Below are 13,642 nucleotides of genomic sequence, written 5' to 3' on the forward strand. Positions count from 1 at the left end.
TTGTTGAGAGTTGATTACTTAAGGAAATAAAATAGCATTTTTGATCTTTGACTTTTCAAACTCGAACACTATCCAATTGTGAAGTTACACACTAAAACAATCATCTATAGTGAGAAATTCAAACAAAGCTAAAGAAATTGAAGGAATGAGGTTTTTTTCATCGATTCTTTAAGCATATTCACATAATAATTATCGTACTATACCCTAAAATTGAAACCGTAAAAGCTAATTCTTTACATGAATATCAACCATTTCCATAAATGAGATCAAAATGTAAATTAAATTGACCGTGAGCGAGTGAGATTTTCTCAAAACATAAGTTCTTTCAAAAAGAAAAAAACGTTGTGCTTACAATGTAACTGTAAATTCAAAATTATTGGTTGATGCAGGCCCTAAGTAATGGGATTTACAAAGTGTGTGGCATCGAGCCGTTACCCATATTGATAGAGTAAGGCTTTCAATAGCTTCATTCTTCTGCCCTGAAGACGATGCTCTGATAAGCCCAGCAAAAACTCTCCCGGACACCTACACTGAGTAATGAGTATTATAAGAAGTTTTGGACTCGGGACTTCAAGAAAGGACATGGTTTGGACATTTCAAGACCCAGCAACAGCACTAGCCTCATCATAAATACATACATACATATATATTTGTAGGTTTATTTATTCAATAATATTATTTAGAGGCAAAAAAGTAAACGTACTGACGTACTCTAAAATAGAGGAGGTTTATTTATAAGATTTATAAGTTATAAAAATGATATAGATTATGATATAGATATATATTTTATTTTTTATTATAGATTAATAAAATTATAGATTAAGACTCTACAACTGTACCTGGATCATGTGTGTTTTAGATAATCTATAACAATTCGTATCTGGAGAAGGCATAAAGAATTTTCTCCCTGACATGTTTTCTTGACTGTCTTCTCTTCCGCGAGCTCGACTGTGATAGCTAATTTCAAATTTCTAAGTGAGCCACCATCTAGTGCCGTTAATCGGGTTTTGCTTCCCCGCACATCATCAAAACCCAGTTGAGAATTACTCCCTGCTAGGAGATAAATTGGGGTTTGTCTTCTTGCTTCTGCTCATTTTCCATAAATACATTAACTTTATGTTGCAAACAAGGATTGCCGCATTACTTAAAGCTTATTGCTTTTTGACTGTTTATGTTGGCTTAAGACTGCATGATTGAATAAATTTGGTTGAACGAACCTTTTACAATGGGCCTTTTGTATTTTAATTTCAACTAATACCATATAATTTGGGTGGGGCTTGAGCTATATATATATCCTGTTCACAAGTAAGTTTTCTGGGCCTTCAATTCCTAATGCCTAAAATGAGCTTTTGAGGATTTTCTCCAATTACATTTAATTTCGTTTATTCCAGTTCGCTGCATAATTTTTTAGTAATGGATTACAAGAATAATAGTATGACCACTTTGGGGTATTTGTTGATTGGTTGAACTAATTGGAATATAAATGCTTGTTACGTTTTTCACATTGGTTTTGCAAACAAACTTTCTCATACATGTTAATTAAGTTGATGTAACCTTACGCTTCCCTCTATCGTTATGCCTGGAAACACCCCTCTTCAGAAATCAGAATTTGTTTGATTTCAGTTCATATTTTCGAAGTTTGTCCTTTGTGACCTTCATTTTCAAACATAAAATTGAGTTAGCTGAGACTCTGTTTTTTGAGAAATTTCTCAAATACACACAATTGAGATTTTGAAGAATTTCTTCAACGACGTTGTTTGCAAGTCAGTCTTTTGCATTCTCTTGTTCTCTATAAGTACATGTTTGGTATGACTGATTACCTATGACAAATTATGAATACTTATGACATATTATGATTCATGTCAACTGTGACACTAATACTAAGTTGATTATCGTATAACGTCTTGCTTGTGGTTTAGTGGATTCAACTTAAGTTTAATGTGTTTTGCTATATTTTGAGTGAGAAGTCAATAAAAGTAGTTATAAGTCAGAAATAGGATATGTTGAAAGACAAGAAACTCACATGAAAAGGAAAACCATTTATGTCACTAACCTGGGCCTGATAAACATCCTATTTTTATAGAGACTTTCGTAACTCCAAACCTTATGTAATTGTTTTCTTGTAGTTCAGAATAGATTGTATATACTGCAATTTTCACGTTTTTGGGACATCAAATAAATTTATAGTAAAATGTTAAAAGTGATACCACGCTGCTGGAATTTTGCAGACTTCAGCAGCAAAGTCTATTTGTGATATTATTTTGATATACTTATGCAACTCCTAAATTCATGAAATTTTATTATGATATACATTGAGATGTTTGTTTTAAATCTGGAAATTTTCACAAGCAATGGTCTGAAAATAAATTATTGGTGAAGTTTTAATATCAGGAATGTATTGCAGAATTTATGCGGTTTCTGAAGCACATTCCATTTTGATTTAATTTTTAGCCCACTTGTAGAATCGAACAAATTATGGAATTTTGGGTGACAGTAAATTCATATGTCTACTTCATTTCTGGAAATTTTCATGCACATTGGAGAAAGATTGAATTTTTGGTGAATTATTTATTCACGTGTATGTACTGCAGAATGTTTTCCGTTTCTGCAGCACATCCTATTTCAAATTTGCTTTTAGTACAGCTGATTAAACCTCAAAAATTATGAAATTTTGGAATATGTCAGATCAATATGTTTACTTTGTTTCTGAAAATTTTCATATACATTGGATGAAAATTAGTTTTTAAGTGAATTTAATCTTAGGTATGTACTGCAGATTTTATGTAGTTTCTGCAGCACATCACTTTTCGAATTCACTTTTTGGGTCACTTGGAAAAATTTAAAAATCATGAAATTTTGTGAAATAGTATCTATATGTGTCTAATTCACACTTGAAAATTTTCATGGCAATCTAACGAGAATTGATTTTGAGTGAATTTGCAAACTAAAGTAGTATTGCTGAGTTTTTTGAATTTCGAAAGTTCTGAATATTGTTTTCAGTGATTTGTGCACATCTAATGGTATCAACTATTTGACATGTTTAATTGCTCCTATTTTTTCTTATCTTGTGCAAATTCTCAATACTAATGACTTTTATTAAGCAACACTGATTAAATTTGGTTGAAAAGAATGTATTGGTTTATTTTGCTCAAACCAATATTTTGTTTGGTCATCAATTATGATGATGATGATCATTGTCTTTTGAGACAAAAATTGGAGAGTGATATCAGTTTACTAATTGATCATTTTGGTCTCTATCGAATAATTGAATAATCATGCTTCCTCTTTCGAGAACTTTATTGTTCAATGTTAATAGTGACATACTCTTGTGTCTAATTTAATCTTTTGAGAATCATTGAATATCCAACAAAATGGTTATTTAATACTGTTCAAAAAGATTATTTTGAAAAATTAGAATTCTAATTTATAAGGTGAATACTTTTGTCCCAATGGGAGTTTTAGGAAATCACTCACCAATTATAAATTAGTATTATAGCTAATCATAAAATACTTTTAACATATGTTCATCTGGCCAAAACTGTTGAAACTATATGTATTTTGTGTATTTTATGTTTTGGCTAGCTATGCATATATTTTCTTTGCATGATTAGTTTTTGCCCAAAGGTGTAACAATTATACAATTTGGAGTTGGTTCGATCCTCCACAACTCGACTACTTCCATGATAAATCTTGTAGAATCGAGAATGAGTAGGTAAATTTGCCAACCTTTTGCCTTAATTTTCTCTGAGTTCTAAATTGGATTGAAATTGATGTGATTGAGATATCTAAGTGTTTATTTTAATTGACTTTGTTTTATAATTAAAACATAAATTTTTAGTTTGGATTTTCTTATTAGGTTTCATTTTAATTTATGACCTAATCTTTAACAAATATGTGAGTCTTCTCTCATACATTAAAATAAAATAAAATTTGTATTCATTGCATAAGTTTTTTTTATTTATGGAACTTTTTAATTCTAACCTACTAAAAAAAAAATTATGTATTTGATCTTTATTGATTCAACTAGGCTGTATTTTGTTATATGAAAACCACTTTCTCTAGTGTTTAATCTTGCAATTTTGAGTGTTTGCCCAAGTGGGAGAAATAATGTATTATGGGCTTCACACTCATCAATTTTGCATGTTTTTAATGGTCATAGTTTTGGTAGATAAAACGCACATTATCATACTTGTTTATATTTTATATATGCAACCAATCTTGCAGGAAATTCAAGAAGGGTTAATGAGTATATTCTGCTCAAAAGTGTTTTGCTTATTAATTCTTGTTTGTTGTTCAAGAAATTGGACTTGTGATTTATATGTTATTGATAGATAATTAATCAGCTCAAAAGTGTTTTCTTATTCAGTACAAATATAAATCAATGTATAGTGAAACATGAAATTGACAAGATTGCATATACTTCATTTGCTCAAAAGTGTTGAAGCTATATACGTTTGCCCTTGTATTTTATGTTTTATCTATACAAACCTAATATAATTAGTTTCTGTCCAAAGATGATTCTAGAATTATATGCTTTTGATGCAATAAGAAAACATTCAGTTAAAGTTTTCTATTTCTGTCAATTGTTAGATGAACAAAATTGACCAAAAAATTTTGTATAGTTTTTCAGTCACGAGAACCACTTCCCTACAAATATCTAGAATAAAGATATTGAGCTCACAAATTTTATGTTCTATATTCCATGATTAATGTTTTGCTAGTGGGAGTACTTGAAAGGCATCTATTTCATTTTGTAGGCATTTATAAAGTTTTCTTTTACTCTCTTAATCAGTGGGAGTAATAATTTGTTCATCTCTGCTAATCAATGGGAATAAGAGATTACCTTTTGTGTTGAAAACTTGAAGTGTTAGTGGCTGATATTTTTAAGAGTAAATTTTGTTTAAGTTTTGTTCATGAGTTTTAATAAGAGGTCCTGATTTTGTAAATAGTATGTCGTATTTTACTTGTTCTCTTATTATATTCTAAATTGACAGAAAAAGTTGGATTTCGTTACCAACGTTGTTGAGTTCTTTTGTGATCTACTTTTCGACTATTGTGAGCTAATATTTTGACTATTAGTTCTTGACACCATGACTTTGTTAGCAACAAAGTGCTTTAAGTTGAATGTGTATGTGATCTTGGAGTGCAAGGAACAGACCAAGTTGTTCTTTGTTTTTCTTTGGTTCTACATTCGATTCAAAGTGACAAGTTGCTAGGAAAGGTTATTGCATACTTATGAAGACTTAGTGATCACCATGAGTTCTTATTTGTTAGGATAAATCATTGACATTCAAGTGGGAGAATGTAAGGTTGTGAATGACAATGAATGATGTATTGGATTACTTATGTTGTAGGCCACATGTTTATCAAGTTGTTAACAACTTAAGTAATCTGATAGTCCTAATGAAATAAGGATTATGGAGTCTTATCCTTCGCAATTGACCTAAAGAAATTTGATGGATTTCGCTACAAAGATATAGTATCATGGTGGGACTTAAACACTTAAGTGATAAGGTTTGATTTTCACAATCAATAATAGGCCGGCTGTGATTAGACCCTAATGATATAAATACTATGGTTAAGTCCCTGTTTCCATACGCTTAATCTCTCAGATACGCTGAACCCTATTCATATAGCAGAGAGATATTATTGAAGTACTGGAAGTAGAAGACAACCTGTGAACTCAAGCCACCATGTCTCCAATCGGTGCAGGTTAGTGTCATTCATCTTCTTCTTGTCGTTATCATGATGCATGTTAAATTATGATCCTAGAACCATGTTGAATTAGTCCCCCTTACACTACGTCCTCTCTTTTCCGCCGGGGTTGTGAGCTAACATGATCAGGTCGATATGGACAACTACCTTGCTGGCAAGGCTGATGTCCGGAGCTACTGGAAGAATCACATTCAGCAAGAATCACCTTCCTATTGTCGGGGAGCGCGGTACAACAGTTCTTCAAAATTTCAAACAATGCTCGTCACTCCGTTCGTGACATATCCACTGTGAGATTGCATACGCAATTTGATATTAGTTTCAAATATATTAAGAAACTAAGCTCTTACAAATGTTGAGAATGAGTTCCACATTGATGGGAGGAGATACCTTACACATGCTTATAAGAGGTTGCGTTACTCCCTATATTGCCAATTGGTTTTATGGTGGAACCTTAACTTTCTTAATGGTATCATAGCAAGTTGTCCACACTCAAGGGGGCGTGTTGAGAATAAGTTCCACACATGAGGGGGAGTGTTGAGAATGAGTCTCACATTGATGGGAGGAGGGACTTCACACGGGCTTATAAGAGGTTGGGCTACTACCTAAATTACCAATTGATTTTATGATGGAACCTCAACTTTCTTCAATAATAAACTGATATTACTACAAAATTGTCATTGACTCTCTTTTTGATAAATAATAACTCACCTTCGTGAAAATTGCATCTCCCCTTGGAACACTTACAAACATGTCTCCTCCAACATGATCCACACCTATATCAAACATCCATAGACCTCATATAATACAAAAGAATTCTATTTATGCCGTTTGGTTTTTTCATAAGGTGGTATGTTTTGAAGAAATCTCATTGGCCATCAATTTTATTAACTTTAATCCTATCTGTTGAGAGAGTTGATTACTTAGGTAAAAAATTGCGCGTTAGATCATTGGTTTAGGTTATAAGTATTAGATTGTGCATTCAAACTCGAATTCTACGCAATCATTGTGAAATCAAAAGTTGTGTATAAACAGAACCTCAAATTATTAATTTGTGCATGTAATTGAGAAATGAAAATTATTGGTTGGTGCAGGCCCTATGTAATGGTATTTACAAGAGTGTGTGGCATGGAGCCGTTACCAATACAGAGAGAGCAAGACTCTCAGTAGCTTCATTTCTCTGCCCGCAAAACGATGCTCTAATAAGCCCGGCAAAAGCTCTCTGAGGAAAGGATCTGCAGCCATATATAGGGGCTACACTTATACTGAGTATTATAAAAAGTTTTGGACTCCGGACTTGGAGAAAGACCATTGTTTGGACCTTTTCAAGATCCAGCAGTAGCCCTAGCCTCATCAAATGTATATATGCGTTTGTTTATTCAATAACATTATTTATATGCACAAAACTAATCACATTGCTGATTGCTGATTGCTGATGCACTTTAAAATAGGAGTGGACTCTACAATTGTACGTGGAACATGCATGTGTAAGAGAATCTATAACAATGGGGTCAATTTTGTGCGTATAACTATTTGCTTTATTTATTTATTGCCTATCTGATTATGGCTCCTCATGGCGGTATGAATGCTTCTGTCATTTGGTTGATTTACTTTCTTGATCATAATACTAGTTTGAATGAACATTCTGAATAATAATTTTATAGGTATGTCATAAAAATAATATAAATGTCATTCTATAATTCCTTTCTTTCCAATTTTCTCTGTTTTAGAAGTGTTCTTGTGTATGAGCGGTTGTGTCGAATTCTGTTGACAGGTAAGTTTGAGTGTCAAGAAAATACATGAGGTCCTGATTTTGTGCTTGTGGCAGCACAATCACTTGATCTGCCCGTTGTACACCAGATTTTTGTTGTGTTAGACCTCGTTGCATAAGTATGAATCCAAATTTATAACATATAAGCAACCTAAAATCCCTTTCTTACTACTTTTTGTGGAATACATGAAAGTCTACTTATGGTGAAAAATCAACATGCGATCTGATAGATATTTTTACCACCTACAAAAGTAGGGATTAAAACACTTAAAAATACTTGCAAGAGAACAAGGAATTGAATGAATAATTTGTGTTTAAAATCAACTCTTAATTAACGATTTTAAACAAGGTTTTGAAAAATGTTGATTTTGGAATTTTAAATAATAAAAACGAATTTAATAAAAACAACTAAATACATTGACAAATAAAAACTAAAGAAAATAGTTTTGAAAATAAAGTTAAAAGTCTAGGGTTCCGTTATCCCCTTAACAATCCTATATAGTTTTACCAATTACTTATGAATTACACATGCAACTTTGACAATTAAGTTTTCCTAATTTATATTCTACTTGGAGCCTCTAATATAGAACGTAACGTTTAGATCAAATCCGAACATGAGAGACTCATTATGCTTTATGAAAACCCTTTGAAAAATCATGCAACCCTTAAGACGTGATGTTCATTTTAAGTGAAATTACAATTATTAGTCACAAGAAGTCAGCGTCAATTTTAGGGAACCTTCCAACCAAAATTGCATCAAATTACTTATCTAAACATCCTAATGGTAGCTAAGCATTAAGACAATTAGACAGTTTAAAACGGTGATTAATAATTCAAAGTATGCACGCATTCAATCATAAGCAATTAAATAAAAATTACATATTCATGCTAAGACTCAAGTCTTCGTCCCAGCAAACGGAATTTAGTTACTAGCAATCATACAACGAAATATTATTAAAAACAAAGATAGAAAACACCTTGAAAATAAAAAACTTGAATCCAAAAGCTCTCTAAAGTGTTTGTGCATTTTCTCCTCTCATTCTCTTCCCCTCCACCCTAATGGCTAAAAGCCTTATTTATAGTACTAGAAAATAAAACCCTAAAAGGTCTTCTATACATTAGGAAACACAATAGAATAAGATAACTAGGAAATACATTCCTATTCTAACTTAGGGAAACCTGTCCAGCCACAGAGAATCCCACGATTTTGGATCTTCAGGGCTCCAAAATAAGCCCAAAACGTCAGTTTGACAGCATTGTGCGCTGCTCCTTTATTTCATCACCATAAATAAACTGCCAGGTAGAAAATTATGAAACTTTGACACGGACAATTTGAAAGACACATGAACATCCTCCAATTAGAATCACTCCAAAATTTATCCGTATGACTACTTTTTGCTCCAGAGGAAGTCGAATATCCTACATTGGAATTATAATTCAAAGTATCAAAATCTCGCCAAAATAATCACTAAATTAATACTAAGAATAGGGTAAAATATATAGTATAATATCGACTTATCACGATCACTATATCAAAAACCAAAGAAATATGGATGCATATGGCAGCATACCATAGCCAAGGTTATATCAAATTCTTCTTAAGAAATTCAATGACATTGCTGTGGAAAGCGGAGCAAATGACGCGGAAGCCTTGGAATCCAGATCCCTTAGCCAAGGCCTCAAACTCATCCTCCATCCTCTCTTTTCCGCCGGGGTTGTTAGCTAACATGAGCAGGTCGATATGGTTAGCTAACTTGGTGGCAAGGCTGCTGTTTGGAGATACCGGAATAATGAACTCAACAAGAATCACCTTCCCATTGTCGGGGAGCGCAGCATAGCAATTCTTCAAAAGTTTCAAGCAGTGCTCGTCACTCCAATCGTGACATATATGCTGTAAGATTGCTTACACGATATGATATTAGTTCCAAATATATTAAGCAACTAAGCTTAAAAATTTGATATTAGCACAACAATCATTGACTCTCTTTTGGATAAATAATAACTCACTTTCATGACAATTGCATCTCCCTTTGGAACACTTACAAACATGTCTCCTCCAACATGCTCCACACCTATATCCAACATTCATAGACCTCATATTCATTAGGAAAAATGATAAATAGTACAACCATGATTTGTTTTTATATAAGCAAATATTAGAGGAAGAGAAATCGTACTTGAGAGAGATCTAGTGTAAAGGTGAATGCTTTTAAGTAACTGTTGACACTAGAAATTACAATGTCTACTTGGTGCACATGCTAAATGATTATGAGCCAACTTAAGAATAATGAATGTGGGTGTACCAATTCACAACCGAACTTGGTCAAGTAAGTATAATCGATGTGGTGGTACTGGGGAATGCACTGCTAACTTCTACACTTGAACGATTTAGGCAGAGTAAGGAACACATCTCGGCCTTGGGTTCTAGAACCTGAAGACAAGTTTACTAGATCACTGCGAGGTTTAATAACTGGTTCGACTTTCACTGAGGAGCTATTGAGATGACCTATTTAGGCGAAAGAATTGCAAACTCTTCACCCGGCATTACTTGAATAAATAACCTACCAACGAACAACAATGTTGATCACTTATCCAAACTGAAGGTGCTCCTAAATTGTCTGGTTCATTTGCTCCACTGGCATCTGGTTCTACTACTCCACTGGGTTAGGACAGTTAGTGTTCTTCTCAAGGGTGTGAGAAAGGTTTTGCGAAGAGGGAGGGTTTTCATGTAAAGCGTTTGCGTTGTTTGTTGAGTTGAAGGGGCTTTCAATGTCGAAGAGCCTCTTCTATTTATAAGAGAAGCTTTCATGATAAACAAGTATGCCGAGGCAGAGTCCTAATGGGATTGTGTTTGTTCAATATTTGCTTGAATATTCCCTTTACGCCTTCTTAGCCAAAAGTTTGTCTCTATTTAGTCTCGGCCTCTCTGACTCTCATCATAACTCTAAACCTAGTTCCATGGTGAGATTCATTCATCTTTATATGGTCGTGTAGGCATTCGGATCCTTGGAATAATTCATATTTATCCATAGTTTATACTAATCCTTGCAATTTCAGTTTGTGCAGGACTCAACCAAGTCACCCCTATACTTAAACTTTTCATAGTCCTACCTCCATGAGGACTTGGTCGAACTGATTTTACTGGTGGCCTAAAATCCCACTAACTTGAAAGACTTTACTAGGTTGAGAACCATGCATGGTCCTTGGGTCAACTTATCTCAGCTCAAGTTGTTGTTCAGGCCTAAACAGTAACTAACAACAAACATTATCAGAAACGAAGAAGATACCAGGATATTGGGGAGCATCTTTGATGACATGAGGCAAGTCGAAGTTAATGCCCTTAATTGAGGGGTACTTAGAGACAATCATGTGAATAACATTGCCGATGCCACCACCAACATCAACGACGGATGTGAGGCCCTCAAAGCCCTTGTAGGTCTCAAGAAGTTTCTTCATGGTAATGCTAGACTGGTCAGCCATTCCCTTGTTAAAAACCTTGTTGAATCTAGGGTCAATGCCATGGTACTCAAAAGTAGTCATTCCATAGGCCTTGTTGAATGCAATTCCTCCTTCAAGAACAGCATCTTTCAAGTGGTACCTGCACAAGCCCAAAACAAGCATACATGTCACGAATACTGCTCTCTTAAGGTCCTTATTTTGAGGACCTATGCGGTTTTGTTTTAATATAAACTTTCAATATAATCTTATGGGTAGGTTAAGCTATCAACTTAAATAATTCCTATTACACCGAAACAAAATAATTCTGCAAACTGATTAAATTAAAAAAATTTCTCGCGTGAAACCTTCCGTCTTCTTTTCCAATCGTCTCTCTTCCCCACATCCCCTCCATTTCTCCATCTCTCTCACAATCATTCACTCCCCTTCTCTCCTCATGAGTTTTTTTTTCTTTTTCTTTTCACATATGAAAAGGGGAGAATGACCTGTTTCAAAATTTTCACCACCATCGGAAAATGTAAAAAAAAGGTTCACACGTTCAAGAAGAAGGGAACCCAATTTTGAGGTTTTGTAACTAACTGAGTTTGGATATTATTGATAAAAGATAGAATTGAATTGATGTGAACAATCATTAGGGTTTATACAATTGGATTGACATTTAAATATTTGATGAGGAGATTAGATTTTATAGATGGAAGAGATTCGACATGATGTGAAACCTTCTTCTAAACCTTCTTCTATCCTCTTTTTTTTTTTTTTTTTTTTTTATCAGTTAGGATTTTGTTTCTCTGTGACAGAGATTATTTAAGATGATAGCTTAATGTACTGTTAGATTAATATGATGGCTCATATTAAAAAGAACCTCACATGTCCTCAAAATGAGGACCTTAGCAGAGCAGTTATGGCTGTGAGTGTGACATATACATAGCTACTTTCCTAAGGTCTTCATTTTGAGGATCTGTGAGGTCTTTTTATAGATGAGCTCTCATATTAATCTTATGATAGATTAAACTATCAACTTAAATAATCTCTGCACTGAAACACAATAATTTTGCAAAGTGATTAAATAAATAAAAAATTACATTAAACCTTTCATCTTCTTCCCCTACCCTTTCTCTCCTCCACATCGCCTTCGTCTCTCCATCTCTCTCTCTTGATCGTTCACTCCCTTCTCTCCTCCTGAGTTTTTTGTTTTTTTTCTTTTACCGTATAAAAAATAGAGATGGAGCTATTTCAAAATTTTCACTATCGTCGAAAATTTTCATAGAAAAAGGGGTTTATACATTCAATAAGAAGATGATCCCAATTTTCGAAACCACCCAATCTCAATTTGAATATTATTGAGAAAAGATTAGAGGAAATTGGATGTGAAAAATTATTATGTTTTATGTAATTGGATTTGCTTCGTTTAGAGACTAGATTTTGCAGATGGAGAGGATTCAACATGACGTGGAATTTATTTTATTTTATTTTATTTTTGTTTTATCAATTAGTATTTTATTTTCATGTAACAGGAATTATTTAACTTAATCTACCGTGCCTATGGAAAAATAAAATAATTAAAATGTAGAGTTATACAAAGGAAAAAGATTAATAAGAAAGAAAGGTTTGAAATTGAAACACTGTGGTGTGATAAATTTCCAATCATGTCCATCCCCAACCACTAAATCGACCAAAAGTAATATGAACAAAGAAGAACACAATAGGAAAAATAGAAAACAATCACATATTCAAACCACAACTCGCATTTAGTAATATTTTTATGATTTTATTCTAATCAACCTATTTAAAAACCATTAATTAATGTTTGTTAACGATCAAATTAAGATGATAAACTAAGAAGAATAATAGTAATTACCAGCTCTCAACAAGGACCTTGTCTTGAGTCAGGAGTAAGAAAGGAGCAATGGACACACCATCCTCGTTCTTTGTCAATAACTTGCAGACGGGGCCGAGGCCGTACAGCCGCTCTACTTTGCCATCGGGAAGCGTGCGGAGGGAGTAAGTGAGGATGGAGTAGCTGGCCAGGAGGCGCAGCATGCGGTCCAGGATGACGGGGGCGTCTGGGTTCTTGGTCGGCAGCTGCGAAGCTAAGTCCGCCGGAGAAACGAAGGCGTCAGGCCCGGCTTTCGCCATGATCTCGAGAAGGTCGAGCTCGAGGGCTGCCTTGAGCACCATGGGTGGAACGGAGGCGCTGGCTAGCTGCATGGCGAAGAGGTTGGTTTCTTCGTCGGAGACTTGGGTTGGAGTCATCTGAGTCTCTACGGTCGAACCCATTTGTTGGATTTGGTGTTGGTGGAGAGAGAGAGAGAGAGAGAGAGAGAGAGAGAGAGAGAGAGGGAGGACTGAGAGTGGAAGAGATGGATGTACTAACTGGCAATATATAGGGATTTGTTTGCTTAATGGTGGTGGGTACCAATGTTTTGTAATATTATCACGAAAATTAATTTTAAATTGTCGAGAGTTCACAAGAACCTTACTGTTTAGAGTTCCTTTAGCAGTCATGGGTACGGGAAATGTGTAAATTTGTCTCTCGTAATATCGTTTTTAATAAAAAAAATATAAACAAATTGAATGATAAGTTACAAATTCAAACTTTCTTATAAAAAAAAGTGCAGTTTTTCTTCAATACAAGGTTATACTCGACGGTTTAAATTAACACAAACGGATTTCGCATGATTCGACTAATATATTGTTCTCTGT

The 13,642-nt window shown here is 34.0% G+C and overlaps 1 protein-coding gene across 1 annotated transcript; it reads right to left on the bottom strand.

The window, feature by feature from the left end:
* Positions 1 to 9,010: 9,010 nt before the first annotated feature.
* LOC137735546 (caffeic acid 3-O-methyltransferase-like) lies at positions 9,011 to 13,216 on the bottom strand. Its single transcript, XM_068474972.1, has 4 exons — positions 12,798 to 13,216; positions 10,771 to 11,081; positions 9,491 to 9,555; positions 9,011 to 9,374 (listed from the first exon to the last, which is right to left on the bottom strand). Exons 1-4 carry the CDS (start codon positions 13,214 to 13,216, stop codon positions 9,066 to 9,068), a joined length of 1,104 nt encoding a protein of 367 aa, XP_068331073.1. The 3' UTR covers positions 9,011 to 9,065.
* Between the last annotated feature and the right edge of the window lie 426 nt (positions 13,217 to 13,642).

This window comes from Pyrus communis, chromosome 5 (genome assembly GCF_963583255.1).
Source record: "Pyrus communis chromosome 5, drPyrComm1.1, whole genome shotgun sequence".
NCBI classification, from domain to species: domain Eukaryota; kingdom Viridiplantae; phylum Streptophyta; class Magnoliopsida; order Rosales; family Rosaceae; genus Pyrus; species Pyrus communis.

What these genes read in the sequence shown, in the direction of transcription:
- LOC137735546 (XM_068474972.1), bottom strand. Translation starts at nt 13,216, where the DNA reads ATGGGTTCGACCGTAGAGACTCAGATGACTCCAACCCAAGTCTCCGAC. An exon ending in AGATGCTCCCCAATATCCTG is followed by an intron (nt 9,556 to 10,770) that starts GTATCTTCTTCG and finishes TGTTGGATATAG; the next exon opens with GTGTGGAGCATGTTGGAGGA. An exon ending in GAGATGCAATTGTCATGAAA is followed by an intron (nt 9,375 to 9,490) that starts GTGAGTTATTAT and finishes GCAATCTTACAG; the next exon opens with CATATATGTCACGATTGGAG.